The 19251-nt window shown below is 41.6% G+C and overlaps 1 protein-coding gene across 2 annotated transcripts in view; it reads left to right on the top strand.

Moving 5' to 3' along the window:
- CRHR2 (corticotropin releasing hormone receptor 2) overlaps window positions 1–19251 on the top strand; it is a gene marked incomplete at both ends in the record, with an annotated part of 131458 nt that overhangs the window by 93049 nt on the left and 19158 nt on the right. For both annotated transcript variants that reach the window (XM_079538034.1, XM_079538033.1), the window contains 4 exons: window positions 402–519; window positions 5528–5681; window positions 6401–6461; window positions 11452–11524. In XM_079538034.1, coding sequence (XP_079394160.1) covers window positions 402–519; window positions 5528–5681; window positions 6401–6461; window positions 11452–11524 — 406 coding nt within the window. The remainder of the gene's footprint in view (window positions 1–401; window positions 520–5527; window positions 5682–6400; window positions 6462–11451; window positions 11525–19251) is intronic.

Genomic DNA, 19251 nt, shown 5'->3' with positions numbered 1-19251 from the left:
TAACTTGGTTCCTGGAAGAAAGGCATATAGCAAGCACCACATGTTTTACCATCCATCTGCTGCTGTTTTGTATTCACACCATTTATATTCATTGTGACTACACTGCAAAGTCCAATTTTTGGCTTTGGCACAGCTCTGCCAGTTACCTGGGCCTGGCCCAGTAATTTGTTTGTTGGTGAGGATGTGCTACAGACATCCTCGCAGTCCATCATTGCTGAGCATGGCAAAGAAGAACCTCCTTTCTCATGGAGTAAGAAGGTTATGGGTGGGAATAGATTACGAGGAACTTGGCAGGTGAACAGAATTAGCTTGTGTATTTTATATACTTGTATACAACTTACTTTATATAAATGTCTATATATTCACTATATATAATGATTTAAATCTATTTCCCCATTTAGGAGTATCAGATGCCTTCGGAATATTATCCACTGGAATTTGATCACCACGTTCATCCTGAGAAATGTGATGTGGTTTCTGCTGCAAATGATAGATCACAACATACATGAAAGCAACGAAGTAAGTGCTTGGAGGTGGTGGGGCACACAGTTTGGGGGTGAGCTGAGGCACTGAATTCATTCAGCTGATAGAAATATACCAAAGGGCACACACTCAGGGCATTTTTCATGTCCTTTCAAGGAAAAAAAAAAAACAACTTAGATTTTCTAAATTTCCATTTATTTGCTCATTGCTGAATGTCAGAATTTTTATAGTCATAATCCAGCTCTAAAAATCTCCCTAATCTTCATTGTCCACTGAGATTTTCCAAATACTTTTGCTTTGAGACACAGTATTGTGGTTCTCAAATATTCTTGTCACAGCGTCTTGCAGTGATTGCATTTCTGTGCAAAAAACATTCAATCCAGAGGACGACACCTCCACGAACAGGAACAGAAATAATTGCTTTGGCTGTTCAGGCTTTCAGTCAGCTACTTTGTCTGATGACAGCAGGCACCTTTCTGTCTGGAGCCTGAGGGGCTCTGCAGGAAATAAAAGAAACCAGACCTGAAACAGAACAGTTTTGCCCCTTTATATCTTTGTGGTTCCATTTTTCTGCTAATCCCATCTTCACTATGAGGTTGTGTGAGATGGGCTGCATCCAGGGACTCATTCCTCCAGGGACGCAAACTCTTCACTCCAGCTCCTGCTGCTTGGCTCTAGCTCTGCTCCTTTTCTTGGTCCCTTGGGGAAGGTTGAATCCTTGGAGATGAGCTCACTTAACTAGTGGGAAACTAGCACAGCCAACTTAATAGCAAAGAAGAGGTTGCTGCTTCCTAAGTCAGCTTTCTTATGGGTGATTGAGGGTAATGGCCACTCCAAGGGACAGGGCAGATCAACACAAATGGGAGTAAAAAAGGGGAGAGGGGCAAGAAGTGGGGCATCTTCTGTACATGGCACTGAACACTCTTGATAAAAACAAGGCGTCACCACGCTTGCATTTCTCTTATTTCTTGTTTACTCATGGAACTCCCAACTGATGCTTCCGGTTTGACTGAGGACATGGGAGCAGTCCCTCTGTTAGTACTGCAATGCCTTGCCTTACCCAGAAGCCCCAATAACATGAGGATTTTCACAGAATCACCAAGGTTGGAAAAGACCTTCAAGGTCATCCAGTCCAACCATCCACCTATCACCAATAGATCTCACTAAACCACGTCCCTCAACACAAAATCCAAATGTTCCTTGAACACCTCCAAGGTCAGTGACTCCACCACCTCCCTGGGCAGCCCATTCCAGTGCTTGACCGCTCTTTCAGAGAAGGAGTATGTTTAAATTATTGAAAATAAAATATTATAAAGTAGATTTTGGAATGGATTAAAAGCGTTCTCTCATAAAGAAAAATACTTGTTCTCAGTTTTCTTGGGAAATAATTCCGCATTTCCTTGGGGAATCATTCTTTTTGATAGATCCCTTTTACAGACTTTGTGCTGTTCTCAGTAGTGTTCTTCTAGTGGAACGTTCTGCTTTTAGGACTATTTCCTGATGGCTACCTCCACAGTAAACAACTTACCATTGTGTTACAGATACATATATGAACACAACCTTCATAGTTTTGTTTTGGAAAGCAAGTGGCCTGAAGTGCAGAACTGCCCATAAAGAAAAAGCTGGATCCTTCACTGATAGCAAGCAATGTGTGCTCCTGGAGGAGATGGTTCTGCAGAAATTAAAAACCACTTCAGGAGCTCAGATATCCGTTTGTTTGAAGTCAGCTGGGCACTTAATCATCCTCGGTTAACTTTTCAAATGTCAGATTTGTGGCCTTCCAATATTTGAAGGGAGCATATGAACAAGAGGAGGTACAACTGTTTACGAGGGTGGATAGTGCCAGGACAAGGGAGAATGGTTTTAAACTGAGATGGGAGATTTGGGTTAAGTATTAGGAGGAAGTTTTTCACCCAGAGGGTGGTGAGGCACTGGCACAGGCTGCCCAAGGAGGCTGTGGATGCCCCATCCCTGCAGGCATTCAAGGCCAGGCTGGATGTGGCTCTGGGCAGCCTGGTCTGCTGGTTGGTGACCCTGCACACAGCAGGGGGTTGGAACTGGATGAGCATTGTGCTCCTTTTCAACCTATGATTCTATGATCCCACTATTCTATGGTTCCAATTCTATGATTCCAATTTGGAAGAGCGAACAGCAAAGTCTTCACTACCACGATAAAAATGAAGCCCAAGATTCTAAGTTTTTTTGTCTTATCTATGCATAACTGTATTTCTGTTCAAGTAGATACTCCTTTAAGAAGATGGAGCTTTCATTAGTTCCTTCTTTGCTTTGTGTTTCTGTCATTTTCAGGCTATGAAAGAGGGTGGGATATGAGCCTTACTGCTGATAGTTCTGTGCCGTGTGGTTTGCTTTCTGGATAATACTGAAATATTAATGCAGATTTTTACAATTATTTTGGAGTAATCTGTTGCACTTAGAGACTCAATTGTGTTTTAAAATGGCACCACAAAATGCCCAGGAAAATATAAACCAATGAAGACAAAGCAGATCCTCACGTGGCTCAGTTTACCATTGCTCACCTTTTCTCCGCAAAATACCTCAGGCTTTTTTTGGGAGTGTGCTTTATACAAACTTAGTGGCCATGCTCTTATTGTGATGGAAGTCAGCGACAAAACAATGCCTCCAAAACCAATGGGAGCAGCATAATTTATGGCAGCTCATCACGTTATCTCTTTGGGGTTAATCAGAGGAGACTAAATCATATATTACAGAAACGTAGAGGACTCAACATGAAAACATTTTGCATGAAATTGTCGTGCTGATGCTAATAAATCAAGAAGGGGAAGTGCTGGAATGGTGGATACATGGGAGGACCGAGTGCCCTCTGGCAAATAAATGAAATGGCATAAATTAATGAGTTCTGCTAATTGGGTTTATTATTTGATAGTATCAAATGCACGATTCCGATAGGAATTGCGTGGAGACGTTAAAATTCATTTTGTTCTGGTTTCCTATGGAAACGGTGCAGAGGGAGATCTGACAGCCTTCGTGTGTGTGGGTCTGTAGGTGTCCCTGCTCGTTCACAACCCACGGTGCAATGCCACTCAGTTCTGACAGAGGAGCAGCAGGCTGAAGTACAATTAGCTGTACAGTTCGTTTGAAAAGAAGAAAGGCTGCGTAAGTTTTACAGCTGAGGGAAAGGGCAGAACAAGTGTCAGTGTCACATGGGAGAGTTTACATGAGATTGAGGTCACAGGGAAGGATTTAATTCATGTTTATACCTTCTTAGACAGCAAAAGCAAATATGAGACTGAGTGCTTTAGGAAAAATGGTCTTAGTAGTTTGGGAGTCAATCAGGAATGAAACCAAAGTGCTTGGTAGTAGCCAGAAATAGAGAGGAGGGGTTCCTTCTCATTCTACTTCATTTAGGCTAAACAGAGAGAGAAAAAAATATCTAGTTCGCTTACACTAAACTTGGAAAGGACAGATAAGAGCAAAACAAGGGGAAATGGTTTTAAATTGAGGGAGGGAAGATGTAGGTTGGATGTCAGGGGGAAGTTCTTCGCAGAGAGAATGGTGAGGTGCTGGAACAGCTGCCCAGAGAGGCTGGGGATGCCCCATCCATCCCTGGAGGTGTTCAAGGCCAGGCTGGATGGGGCCCTGGGCAGCCTGGTCTGGTATTAAATGGGGAGGTTGGTGGCCCTGCATGTGGCAGGGGGTTGGAGCTTCATGATCCTTGAGGTCCCTTCCAACCTGGATCATTCTGTGATTCTGTGAATAAAGGAAGTTCATCTTCTGCTGAGTGGTTTTGTTTTTAAGTCCCATTGAAAGGATCAGGGCAAACTACATTTCAACTCTTGATGAAATTACACAGACATGAAAGGCCATAACAAATCCAAAAGGATTTTTTCTTTCTGTTTGTTGAAGCTCAGTAAAACAGAAGTGATCACCACTTGTCGACGCACTATCATTTTGTGTCCGTGTTTCTTGCCCAATGAGTTTTTAGTCCACAGAATTCTGCTGGGTTTCAAAGTGCGTCTGTTGCTCTGTTGAATGCATAGAGATCATCAGTACCCAAGCAGATGAGGTCCAAAATGAAATTAACTGAGGGTCAAAAGTTCCGAATTCTTCAGTAGAGTTATTTAAAAGGCTGGAGAATGGTGAGACTGAAAATGACATCCGTGCTACCAGCTAACATAGGTAATTAATGTCATGCTTCAGGGAATACACCGAATGCATGCTTGGCCAGGAAGGAATTTTCCCAGACTTCTGTGTGTAGAGCTATGGAAATCACCTTCAGCAGCTACTTAATGAATGATTGTTGGGTTGTTACCATCTGCCTCTCTGTGGATAATTGCCTGTTGCACAGCTGTGCTCTCCCTGCACACAGCCATAGGAGCTGCCTACATTGAGCCTGACCAAAAAGTATTGTGATGATATGATGAAATTCAGGGCTGCCATGTGCACTACTGCAACTTAAACAAATGGCAGTGCTGCAAAGACACAAATGGCAGGAATAGACGGGATGAAATAGTTGATAAACACGTAGCTTAAAAGAAAAATGTCCTTTTTTTTCCCCAAAATGTCAGTATTGCTCCTTCAGTGGAAGTGAAACGGGACTGCAACGTTAACTTTTATCTTAAATTTTCTTCAAATTGCTCAGCAGATAAGTAGTACTGCCTAAGAGATGCTCACGCTCACAAGCTGTCCTTGGAAATGGTCCCAGGCTAAGGCTGTGCCACTGTGGAAGATCCCCTGTAGTCAAGGGGCTGCCTCCTCTTGTTTTCTTTCCACATGGCTGCTTGCAGACTGCTCAGGAGGGCACGTCTCCTGGCGTGTTAGCTTCCATACATGCTTGGTGCAGAGACTCGTGCATGTTGTGGGCAAAGCCAACCCTCAGCAGAAAGTGACAGATACAGCTGTGAGCTCCCAACTGCAGCTAAGATACCACAGTTCCAAGTCCCAGGCATAAACGTGCACTCTTTGAATGACTTCTGTCATTGATTTTAAGAGATGAGCGAGAAATGGTGTCTTTGAAATGGTCTTACCATTATTTCAAGATGTTATTTCCTGTCTCCTTTTCCAGCCCTGGTGTCGGTGTATTACCACTGTCTACAATTATTTTGTGGTGACCAACTTCTTCTGGATGTTTGTGGAAGGCTGCTACTTACATACTGCTATAGTGATGACCTACTCCACGGATAAGCTGCGGAAATGGGTCTTTCTCTTCATTGGATGGTGTAAGTGCCTCGTGGATTTAAAATGGTGTTGTATGGGGCTGAGCATTAAAGTGATGAGAACAAGAGCAGCAAGACAGGTTACAGGGAAAGGGGGAAATGGAGATGGGAACTTCCCAAGCACTTCTTCAATGGAATACATATGGTTAAGAGTAGCTGGATCCTTTAGAAAAGAGCAAAAAAGAATGAATTCTAACCTAGCAGGAAAACAAGAGACTCTCTTCAACCCGTTTCACAAGTTCAGGGCACAACTCAAATTTGTTGAAGATGCTGAAATTCAAATTCAACTAAATTTACAGTCTTCTTGCAACCTGGGAAATAAACATTCAAGCAATACCCACCTCCAAATACTCTCTATAAAACTTTATAGAAAACCATATAAATTGGAGGAAAATGAAATGGGACCAGAATTACCTATGAATGAACCAAAATGTTCCGGTAACGTTTACAGAAAAATAATAATATGTATTTATGTTGTTAATAATTTTATTAACTTTTCTTACTAGTACTGAATTTCTTTTCTTGTTGATACCATTCTTTAATAAATAAAGAAGTCACAGCAATTGCAGTGTCTCACATGTACCAAGATAGGACCGCTTGCATTTAGTCTACCAGTGCATTAAGCAAGACTTCCTATGCTCATTACAAACCTCTCTCTGTATCTGTATCATCAACACATAAATGGACTGCGATTAAATAATGGATTTGGTTTGTTGTTGTAGGTATTCCTTGCCCAATCATCATTGCGTGGGCCATTGGCAAACTGTATTATGAAAACGAGCAGTAAGTGACGTTAACATTTGTGTTTATGTGGCTGTCTAAATAAATTAGGAAATTCCTACAGGCTGAACTAAGAATTTAGAAATTAGACTGTTTGGAAAGAGAAAAGGTCAGATCCCCTTCATGTAAACCCAAACAATCTCAAATTTCGGAGCGCTATCTGAGCCAGCTCCTAGAGTATCGATACTTTCCCAAATCTCCTTCACCAAACCCCCGTGTTCTCATTTGATAGCTCTGGGTATGATTTACAGTCAGGTTAATCTCCTTCAATGAGAGTCCTGCTCGAAACATTGCTGAAAACTACAGTTGAGTGCTAAAGGGTGTGCAGAATTCAGTTCAGCATGCCAATAGTAGTCTGATGGCTGGAGTTCTTGCATTTCTGGTTCTCTCTCTTCCACCTGAAAACAGTTAAGTGCATGAAATTGAAAAATAAGGGAGATAAACAGGCATCTGCATTGGGATTTTTTCCTCAAACTTTGATATTGGTCAGATATAGCTTGTGCTTTGCAACTGGTGTTTGGATCAACATCTGCTGGCTGTTACAGCCCACTTTTCTTAACCGTAAAGAAGTTCTTTGCTTTCCAGATCTGTTATTCATATGACCACCCTGTCTGTTTACCTGATTAAATGTGTCTGCCTCGTAGGTTTCTGAATTTGCACTAATCTGTAGTATGATTAGTGGTGATCAAACAGTAAATGCTGACTGGGGTGCATTTCATCTCATCTGGAAGGAGATGTCCAAAGTAGGTTGGATGAATGTGATGTGCACGCACTGTTTCTTTCTCCTAGAGAGAAAGGAGTCTAGAAGGAAGAAGGATAGGATGAGTGGTTGAGCTATGGGTATCCACACTGTGGGAGGAATTCTGTTCTGCACTACTAAATTCCTCTTCTCTGCTCCCCACTGAGTGTGGAACCCTTGACCAATCTCTCCTTTATAGCTTTAGTGGTGACGTTGAAGGTTATAATCCAGTTCCCAGCAGTTACACATGCTGACAGTCATATTACACCCTTTCACCAAGAAAAATGTTCTGTTTGATGCCCAGTCTGCAGTGATCACATGAGGGAATCCATTATGTAGTTGCAAAATGGTAAGAAAATCTTCATTTGGAATCTGTTCCTTGTGTGTTCAAGTCAAGCAGCCTCGGATGACCAAATTTCCCCACTTTCCATGCTCACAGACTTTCTTTTCTCTGTGCGAGTGAAGACTTCAATGTTCTGGGTCTCACGGTCAGGCTCCTTGTAGCTGTTGCCTTGCACAGGGCAGCATGGAGCTGTCTTACTGTGATCATGATGCACACTAGATGGATAAATAGAGAAGCCACTGCATCATTGGTACCACTGCCTCCTTTCACCATCACCTCCACGCCTGCAATGTGAATGTTAAAGAATCTCACTTCGATGTACCTTGCTTAGATCAGAAGGAAGACATGATAGGTTTATATTGGCATGTATGCCACCTTTCAGCAGTGAAATGTAACTTGCCCAGATTCATCACAACGTGGCATTGTGAAAGAAAGAAGGATGCATAATACTGACAGCAGGTCAAGAAGGACAAAGTGATGCTGTTCACTGTTCTGAATCTTATTTGGTATCTAAGATGCTCTTGAGTCTCTAGGCTAAACCTCTCTGTCTTGGGTGGATTATGAAATGGAGCTTAAGCATATAAATTCATATCATGGGCAAATCTGTGTGCTCTAACTCATATACATCATTTGGCTCACATGGTTGCTGATCAGGAAGGTTCCAGGTTTTCTTGGCTGACCCAGACAACTTAACCAAATGCCTCGGGATGCTTTCATCTTTATGCTGATGTCTGGCTTGTAGCAAAACATCCACGATGACCTCATTGCACATCACAGCTGCTCCAAATCTGTTGTGCACTGAGGATGTCCTTTTGGCTTCTGCCCACAGTAGTGTGAGGTGTAACGACCAGGAGCCTTAGTGCCAGTGGTGGGGCCAGGACTCCTGATCTTCATCACTCTGCTTGAGAAACTGAGACTGTATGCATGATGCTTTGGTGGCATTCCTTTGATCTGAAACATGCACACACAAAGGCAGAACTCTTGTAAATGAAGAGCTGTTGAGGGCATTAAGCTATAAGGCAAAGGATATTAAGAGAAACTTACTTTTCACGTCTGTAGTAATGTCTATGGAAGGGAGACTCAGCAAAGTGAATGAACTGGAGCAAAACAAGAAGTGAATTTGCTGAGAGCCTGTCAGTTGTCATAAATATTCAGTCATCTTCTCAAGCGCATGATATTTCATTTAAGCTGTAATGTGAGTTTTTTGGATCCTGAACTGGGGTTCATGTTATGCAACTCATAGTAGCTTGAAAGATTAAAATAATGCACAATTGCTCTTCAGTATTGAGGGAGTGTTTGTTTATTCTTGCAGAGACAAAAAAGAAAAAAGAAAATGGCTTTACATATGTAATTTCACACAGCTGGGATTAAAATTCTGACGCACCGTGTGATTGTCAGTGTTTTAGATTTCTCTTTTTGGTTTTAAAGAAACGTGTAGTGCAGGTTTTACTGTAAGAATAAGGGCTTATGTTGGATTTGGAGCAAGAGTTAAGATGACAGACAGTCTGCAACACACCAGCTAAGGCCTCAGTCTGGTAAGTTAGACTGAAGGTATGAAGTACAGCGAAATAGATGTAGATATATGTAGTGTCACCAGCACTTACCTATCCTCTGTCCTTACTCCGCTGATTTAATGGGCAGATTAGAAATGTTTATATTGCAAACTAAAAATATAGCCTAATGATAGCATAACAAGATGAATACCATCCTAGAAAAGCTTTCTGTATCTTTTTTTCTCTACTGACTACAAAAGGAATCTGGAAAGTCAAGCTTGCCTGTGTTGTATTAGCCTACTTTGGCAACAACCTGATTCCCTCAAATTTTGTGGACGTGTTTATATATACATTGTTATTTCAATACAACTTTGGTCTCATACTGAGCTTCAGACAGTAAATGTTAGTATTATCTCTTCAGTACGATCTTGCAGTTAAGCAATACTTGAATTCCAGAGAGCAGTGAGCAGCCTTTGCTCTGTAACCTCTTTTGTGCTCTACCAGCACCCTTCCAGATTTTCTTTGGATTTCTTCTAGCCCACAGAGTCCTGCTCCATGTCTCAGTATCTTATTTGTCCCATTTGAATTCTTCTGCTAGAATAGCCAGCTTCCTAGAAACTCCTTATTAGCTTTCGGTTCTACAATTTTCAGGCAATCTGTAGTAGTTGCCTCAAAATGCCCTTCAAAAACATCTCTCAAATCCAAGTTCTGGAGAGTTGTGTTTCCTGCCTTGGCATATCTTACACTTCTTTTTTTTTGTCATTTCTTTCCATCTCTCTAATCCAAAAAAAAAAAAAAAAAAAAAAGTTTCATTCTATTAAAGCTGCCTTGGGGATTCTTCTTGGAAGAGAAATTGGCTGCAGAAAGTACTTTATTCCAAGTCTCGTTCTTACTGCCAGATTTTGGGAGATTAGTTGCAAAATTATCAATTTACACTAATTTGCAGTCAGTGAACCAGGGAATAACAGATGTGTTTTATACCTATAAAATATTCAAAGCCCATCATTCATTTGAACCTTAAAATATTACAGAAAAGCAGCCAGTTTTGTGGTACTGAATTGTGTTCCTAGAAACCTACTGCGTATCTCAACGTTTCTGTGGGTTCACATTGATAAGAGCATTTTGCAGTGAGCAAACAGTTCCTTCTGTTTTAGCAAGCAATGCCTTTTGGAGAAAGATAGGCTTTGGAGCACTGTCTGAGTGAAATTGTTTCCATTTGAGCTGCCTATTTGCTTGTTTTATTGACTTGTGAGTCTTATAGACTGCAAACTGTGGAAGCAACAAGTAATACATCTTTCATGTTTGTAAAAGTGCAGATCTGCATCCATATCAGTGGTCCTCTTGGCTCAGTAACTGTCCTTGTTTTCATGTCTCCAGCCCCACCAGCCTTATATTTAGTGACAAGACTAATGCAGAGAAGACATCATTTTTGCAGATTAGTGTAGTGTTCACAAAGAGAGAAAGCCCTTGTACGCTTGGAGTCCAAAACCTACTTCCTAAGGGACAAGATTTGGAGCTGCAATAACATAAGCCTAAAAGTGTTATGGCATCATGGCAGCAAAGTTGTCCCTGCTTGGTGGAACCAGTATCCAGACGTTGTGGCCATGTCTGTAGTACTAAATCAGATGAGCCTGAAATCACTAGTGGGACCAGTTCAAACAACATGGTCTGAGTAGTCTGTGGACTGCTGGGGAGATTCTCTAGATCATAACAACTCCAGATTTGTTCTCTTGAATTGTCTGGGAGTTGGCTGTTGTCTGGACTGCAACAGAACTACACCAAGGACAATGTAAGGCTGTAAATCATTGAGTCTGTGCCTGAACTTTGTTCCTGTGGGTTATTTGTGGTTTCATTTAACTCAAGTTCGTTCCCTTTTAGTAATATTGGATCAGGTGTTTGCTAGCCTTGTTTTCTTTGTATTAAGTGCTGAATTTGGTGTTCACCAGCTTGGTTCAAAGCCAGCTGGATGAAATGCATATTCATCCAATACCTTATTTAGACATTATTTCTTTGCAACTTGAGACACATTTGATATAATAGCCTTCTTTGAAGGGTGTGTGGGCATTGCAACAAGTAACAGACTTCTTCCTTAAAAAGAATCTCTTTCATCCCTGTCAAACCCAGAAGGTTACATCTTTTGTGTCCTCTGATAGCGGGTTCTCACTTTTCTTGGAAACAGTTATATAGACGGTGATCAAAACAATAGTTGGAACATTAATTTTCTGATGGGCTGGGAAAGTGGAGCTCAGACCTGTGTCCAAAACAAAAGAAGGCCTTGTAACAGAAAACTCCATCGCTGATGATTATATACATAATTAAAGAAGTTAGAATATAACGTATCTCCACTGTGTCCTTGATATTACAATCTACCTTCATACCTTTTATAAACAGTTTTCTCATTTGTTTTGTTTCTTACAGATGCTGGTTTGGAAAAGAACCAGGGAAATATATCGACTACATATATCAAGGGCCAGTGATTCTTGTTCTTCTGGTAAGGATTTATGTGGGTGGAAGGACACTGCCATGTCCCATTGAGGGATATTTCACAAGCACTTGTGAAGTTCCACTTGTACTTTCAAATACAATAAGACACAAACAAGGTGAAGCGCCTTCACCTTGGTAGCTAACACTGCACGTCAAAAATTGCTGCCATCTGTTTTTGGTTGTTTCCTTGACCTTAGGGGTTCTTCTCTCCTCCTTTGTAATGCTGCTTGCATTCCTTTGTAGAATCTTTTGAGGTGTAGCAAGGAAGCACATTCAAAAACAGTAAGCATGCGATAACATCTGCTTCTCCACTTGAGGCTCTTGAGAACTAGATCACTTCCATCCTGCACACTGATTAAAGAAAAGTAGCAATTGTGGTAAGGAATTGCATTTCCTTGTGCAGTCATCTGCATCTCCTCTATCCCCGTTATTGCAGTGTATTTATCTGTAGGCCTTCATACTTTAACTTTCCTTCTCAGAGCTGCACACAATTAAAGGCTGTTTGTCTGTGTAGCCAGCGCTCTGTCCTCTGTGCCAACCAACAGCAGGCAGAGAAGTTAGGAAGTTTACTCAGAAAGTGTTCTGGACCTTCAACATAAAAACAGAGATGCTTTCCCAGGACGTACTTTGTGTGGATGGGCAAGATCAACATTATTAGAAAGGACAATATGGAGAAAAGCCAATTTTCTTACCACAGTAAGAGCCAACTGGGAAGAAGACAGATGTCCTGGCAAAGTTTCCAGGCTCAATGGATTCCCTTTCACTTAGGGCACCAAAAAGGGTTGTAACTGTCCTTAATGCTGCTCCAGCCTCCATGGAGTAGGTATAAATGCCTCAGAGCTTTTTCAAGGCTAAAAGGCTTTTTCAAAGCTAAGCCTTGAGTTCTCACCTTGTCAGGTCTGTGCTTTTCATGTGATTCTGCATGAACTTCTCTGTTGCCTAGGATGCCAGCTACTAATCTAATTGTTTCCTAACCTGGATGTAGGAAAGGTAATTGCTGAATTAACTGTTAAGATGAGGCAAATAGATCACACTGCATGTAGCTGGAAAGAGAAAAAGGTCTGCTTTTATGTAAAAATTCTTTTACATAAAGAGTAGAGAAATAGAGAATATATTTCTCATAAAGTGAGAAATATATTTGGGGTGACACGCAATATAATTGTAAGTGAACTCACTGATACAGAGACCAACTCGCATGCAAATCCTATTTAAATAATGCAAGTTAGCAGCCCTGCAGTATTCAAAACATTTCGTTTTTACATCATGGCCTAGGAGTCTGAACTGTGAATCTACCATGGATCCTTTGTGTCTCTCTAGAAATCCACGAGATCTGTAAAATCCTTGCATGTCACTGCTGGTGGCTACCATAGGTAGATCAGAATCATAACTTTTTCATCACCAAATAGCCCTTTCTGCATAATGGCACCAGAGAGGAATGACAACAGTTGAAGGCTCTGTCTATACAGACCCTTTGTTCTGCCTGTAATTTAGAGCAGCCCTTAAAACCCTTTAATCCAAACTGATAACCAAACCAAATCCTGAGCACGCCCCATAGCTAGCGAGCTAGTGACCAACCAACTGACCAACCTGACCTATTAAACCATTCCACATTGCTTTGCACTTGAGTTCTAGTTAAAGCACTAATAAGCCATCAACAGTAATTGTACAGTGGGGTGGGGAGCAGCAGGGTAAAGCCCTTTCTTTGTTTTCCTCATGCTTCCTCCCATCAGAAAGCACTGCAGAGTGGGGGAAGGAGCTCTCTGCAAATGTGTTCTGAAAGGTGAATCTGAAAACTTGTGTTACAGTACAGCCCTGATTACCAAAATGTGTTGTGGTTTTTGGCTTTTCTTTAAATAACTGTTAAGTCTTGTGTTTGTAATTAAGGATGAGTGGCTTTACAATGTGTTAAAGCAAGCTGACAGGCTCATGTTGTGCTTGTTATGCAAGTTAAACTGTACATAATGATTCAAGCATCACTTAGAATCACAGAATCTTTTGAACTGGAAGAGTCCTTTAAAGGTCATGTAGTCCAACTCCTCTGCAATGAACAAGGACACCCACAGCTCCATCAGGTGCTCACAGCCCCATCCAGCCTGACCTTGAGTGTCTGCAGGGATGGGGCACCACCACCTCTCTGGGCAACCTGTGTTCCTCACCACCCTTGCTGTAATAAACTTCTTCCTTATGTGCAATCCAAATCACCCCTCTTTTACCTTGAAACCATTTTCCTTTGTCCTATCGCGACAGACCCTGCTGAAGAGTCTGTCCACTTTCTCACATCCCCCCTTTCAATACTGACAGGTCGCTCTCAGGTCTCCCTGGAGCCTTCCCTTCTCCAGCTGCACAGCCCCAGCTCTCTCAGCCTATCCTTTTAGGGAGGTTTTCCATCCCTGGGATCATTTTTGTGGCCCTTCTCTGGGCACACTGCAACAGGTCCACATCTCTCCTGTACTGAGGACTCCACATCTGGGTGCAGTGCTCCAGGTGAGCTCTCACAGCACAGAGCAGAGGGGCAGGATCCCCTCCCTCACTCTGCTGACCACCCTGCTTTGGACGCAGCCTACTTAGTGTCCTTGGAGTTACTCACACTTTCAAGGATGCTGTGAGAAGTACTGAAATGAAACTACTGAAATTTAGTGTCTGCCATGAGCCATGGTAACACAGTCAAACATGTTACCTCTTCCTCTGCCTTATCATATATGGGAGCAAAGCACTGCATCCAGCTGCCTGCTTTTCTCTTCCTGTAACTGAAAAGTGGCCATTAGAAATGCAGGGCACAAAGATTTTAAAAACAACACAGCTCTGCCCCTGACCTCATTACAGCTACAAGTTGGATTTGATCTAATGAAGAATTAAAATTGTTGGGTAGGCTGAGCTTCATGTTTTACAAAAGAACATCCAGGATTAATTCTGAGAGACAGCCATCCTAGAGCTGGAAGATAAGGAGATATAAATGCTACTAGAAGAAATCAATGTTATTTCCAAATGAGGGCTCAGTCTTAAAAGTCCATTAAGTTGTATGTCCATATGCAAGCACTCAGCCTGTGGCCATTAAAATTGGTTTCACACACAGAGAAGGAAGCTTTAACTAATGCAGATAATTGTATTTCTTGGTTAGTTGAGAGCCAAATGCCAGGTGTACAGCTCAGCTGAGTTCTGGTCACTTGTTAGGCAAAACCAGAATCGTATTCTTCAAGAGGGATCATTATACCAGCCCATGGCAATACAGAATCATAGGATCACTAAGGTTGGAAAAGACCTCCGAGATCATCCAGACCAATCGTCCACCTGCCACCAGTATTTCCCACCAAATCACGTCCTTCAGAACAATATGACTGGAGTTGTTAAATATTCTCAGTTCCACAGGGATGAAAAGTACTTTTAAAGATTCTGAGCCTCTTTAAAAGATGGGATTTCATCTGTCAAATGTTATTTCCGCTGGTATTGATCTCTCGTTTGTCTCTACGCTCTGGACTGCTGCGGTCCAAGAAAGCGTAACACCAAGGAACAGATCTGATCATTACTGGGGAAAATTTAGGTTGGCTGAGAATAAAGCCTTTTTGATCATGCTGACTGTCCTGAAGTTCATCGTTAAACCATATTACTTTGTTATGTCTCAGTGTATGAGGACTTTGAACAATGCAGAAGGCATTTGTTCGATGGATTTCTTTAGAAGAAACTTCAACGTTGACCTGCATTAAAACAGTTTCAGAGACAAAGGAGGCTGGATATGAATTCTGATCCTAGGAACCTGTGACAAAGATTGTGAAGTAGAAAATGTCCTTAGTCATTCTCCATTGTTTAATTCCTGACTGCACATTGGCTTCAACACATCCCGGGAGAGACTGAGCCATTCAGTGCACTGATTGCTCAGATTCAATTTCTGGTAACACTGGAAAATGACAGGGTTGGTTATTTTCTGTTCAAAATAGTGGATTTTTTTTTAATTGTTATTTTTTGGTGTTATTACTGTGATATCTTTCCTCAGAATGGCATAACCAAGTTTTCATCGTACATCCCTTCACAAAGTAAAGAAGGGGCAAAGGGCTGGAAATGCATGCCAGGGAATTGAATGTCAGCATGAATTTATTAAGAAAAATGCATTACTTACATGCAATTTTAAATGTAATTCCTGTCGAAGAGCTGGTGAATCATGAAAACACGGCAAGACTGGAGGAAGAGCCTCAGCAAACAGGCTCCAGGGATGGCTAACTGAGCTGCATTTTTTTCTCATTAACAGTTGTTGTGCACTGACCCCAGATGTGAACCACACTGTGATGTTTCTCAGAGCTAAGCCTGTTACATTTTCAGTTTTTCAAACAGGCATTTCAAATGTTTAGGATTTTTTCAAACATTACATTCAACTTGAACAGCTATTTGGTCTTCATGATGTGGCACTGCTGCTCTAGGTCTCAGATTCTCCAGCCATAAAGCAAACCTAAAGACGTTTCTCTTCCTTTATGATGTGCTTTGAGATCCCTGGATGCTGTAGAAGAATGAAATGCCCCTTAAGAAAATGGGCTCACCCTTAGAACGATCTTGACCAGGAAACAGCTGACACGTGGTCTTTGTGATGTGCTAATTAGCAATGATTTAGCATTCATGCTGAGAAAGCTGGGGCTATTCAACCTGGAGAAGAGAAGGTTCTGCAGGTACCTTATAGCAGCCTTGCAGTACTTAAAGGAGCCTACAGGAAAGCAAGCTTTGTTAGGGGGTGTAGTGATAGGACAAGGGGGAAGGGTTTAAAGCTAACAGAAGGGAGATTTAGATTGGGCATTAGGAAGAAATTTGCTCCTATGAAGTTGGTGAGGCACTGGCATTGGTGCCCAGAGAGCTGTAGGCTCCTGTCCCTGGAGGTAACCCAGGCAAGGCTGGATGGGCTGTGGGTAACTTGGTCTGATGAGGCAGGGACTGGGACTGGGACTGGGACTGGGACGACTTTAGGGCCCCATCCAACCCCAGCCATGCTGTGATTTTTGGGGGTGTGATCAAAGTTTGCCACAGTACTCAATCTCGCCAATGGATTTTTGTAGCAGCATCGTCTCTGTTTTATTTTCTTTCTAATTCCAAACAAGTTTTGTTTCTTTTCTTGAGTGCTACGGGGAACTGAGATGAGATTTTCAGGGAATTAGCTTATTTCTTTCTTTAATTAAAATACCCAGAGCTCATAATTCTTTGTATAAAGTTGATTGCTTTACTTCCCCGTTGCATTTAACTTTATGTCATGTGGTTTCGTGTGTCACGATTCACTTAATAGCGTGAGTCCCTGTACAACTCTTTGCAATCAGCTTTTGTTTTTGCTATCCTGAGTAGCTTAATATCCTGTCAGCCTGCTCCTCATTCCCTTTTGTAGGTCTACACTGAATAGCATAAATCCACTGATGGTTTCTCTCCATTGAGAAAACAGATTATACCTTCCTGCATTTTCATTCTTGTACTTTTTATGTGATGCTACTCCATCCAAACTTAGCCAGATTTCTAAAGGAGCCTTTGGAAAAATACTGAGTTCCTTCCAGAACCTGACTACCAGTAGGATCTCCCATGTCCCCATGCTCACTCTTTCAGAGGACTTCACAAACCAGGTCATTCCTCCCCTTTAACGACTGTAATTACCACCAATTACCAAATCATTGTATATTACCACTGATTTATCTAAGCTAGAATAATCAAGTTCATGGCATACATGACCCATCTTCCAATAGATGTAAAGGAATAGTAACAATTTAAACAATTTACTTGAGAGGATATTTCACACTGGTGCAAAGGATGTTCCAATACAACAGTTTATAATAGCTGTTTGATTTGACTCAATATTTTTTCCCATCCTGTGTCTCAGTTTATCACTTTAATTGCAGAAGCCCTGCACCTGTATATGCATCTATATGCATTTCATGTTTTCTTTCTCTGAAAAGCATCTCCTAGTTCTTCACAAACGTCTTTATTATTAATATAATTGCTTCTCTGAATATTTTATTGCTTTCCATTGACTTTTCTCCCTCCTGCTTGCGATTCAACATCGTGTTCTGAGACTGAGAATTTTTCTTCTATTTTTATTATTACTGATCTGTCTTTCTTTTTCCCTTCTTCTTATTGACTAGTGTATGGTTTTTCTCAGCCCCTGGATTGTTGATTAGTTTTCCTAATGAGTTTTTTTTTTTTTTAATTTCCTTCTCTCTACAAATTTCTAGTTCTTCCAATGCTAAGATGATTGTAGTTCATGCCTTGCAAACTTGTGACATATCTGAGTTTCTCTTACAAGACATTTGTCATCATTTTCACTGGTTTGCAAGCATGCTCTCATAGCTAACATACCCGTAAGGACACCCTTAGGATGGAGATAAAATGCTAATTTGATTTGATTGAATTTATCACCCATTCTGTCATTACTGCTCTTTCTCTCTTCCTGATGTTTAAGCTCTGCAGCTCTAGAGTCAGTAGTGCCCTCAGGAACAAAAATCAATGCGTACAATACTGCATCCACTCTCACAGTGTCTCTTCCTATAATTTCTAATTCTGTTTGTGAGACATGTTCTACAGCTGATAAACTTGACCAGAAGCAATTGCCCAGAAAAATCTATCTGAAATTCATCCTGTCAGGTGTCTCCTTGTATTCAGCATCCTTTCAAGCTGGGGAATCAGATTTCATCATTTGTGTTGGATGGTTACCCTTTGAAGAAAGACTCTCTTGAGTCTGTTCAGATAACACCTTGAGCCTCTGCGGCCTGAGCAACTGCCAGGTGAACATTCACAGCAATATGCCAGTGTTTTAGGCTGTCATTCATATCATTCTGGTCATCTCTAATGTGATGGGGGGTGATTTGGTTGTTGAGGAGCTATCATTAATAGAGGTAGGACAAGAGAGAATGGTTTTAAACTCAGACGGGGGAGGCTTAGGTTAGATACTAGGAGGAAGTTTTTCACTGAGAGAGTGGTGAGGCACTGGAACAGGTTGCCCAAGGAGGCTGTGGATGCCCCATCCCTGCAGGCATTCAAGGCCAGGCTGGATGTGGCTCTGGGCAGCCTGGGCTGCTGGTTGGTGACCCTGCACACAGCAAGGGGTTGGAACTGGATGAGCATCGTGGTCCTTTTCAACCCAGGCCATTCTGTGATTCTATGATATGGTTCCAGTCAGGTCAGGATGGAATTAACACTTATTATAAAGAAACACTGCATCTATTAATGCATCTGCATTCATTTCATTTTTGCTTTTTCTAAAAAGCTGATGACTTCAGTTTTCCTATTGATTTTTTTTTTGTTTGTTTGTGTGCCGTTGTTGTTTTTACTACTATATTTATTTCCTGGTGTTACAACATTCAGTGTGTTCCTGGCTTGCCAAATGAAACAGCTGGAGAGAAGCTTTCTTGAGTTACATGACTTAGAGATCTTATGGTGGGTGCCTTGACTTGTAAGAGTCCTACAGTGTTTTTCTTTAACAAAACATTTTGAATATGACATATTTCAGGGCAGGCAGGTGTCCTGGAAGAATAGGGTGAGGATCACAGATGGGGGCTATAAGATTGGTAAAAAGGCACTGGGCATCTCATGTGTGATGCAGGGCTCTAGCAGTAGCTGGTGTCATCCTGACTGCAGCTGGAGTTGGATTTGATGTTAGGTCAAAGCATGGATGAAGACAGGGCTCTGTGTGCTCATGTGTAACACGAGACATTAGGTAGGGAATTAGCCATTCATCGACCACCTTCTCTTTTCCCCACCAAAACTCCATTCTATTCTACA

Source organism: Tetrao urogallus (assembly GCF_951394365.1).
Source record: "Tetrao urogallus genome assembly, chromosome: 7".
Lineage (NCBI taxonomy): Eukaryota > Metazoa > Chordata > Aves > Galliformes > Phasianidae > Tetrao > Tetrao urogallus.
This window is presented reverse-complemented; position numbering and strand designations above follow the sequence as displayed.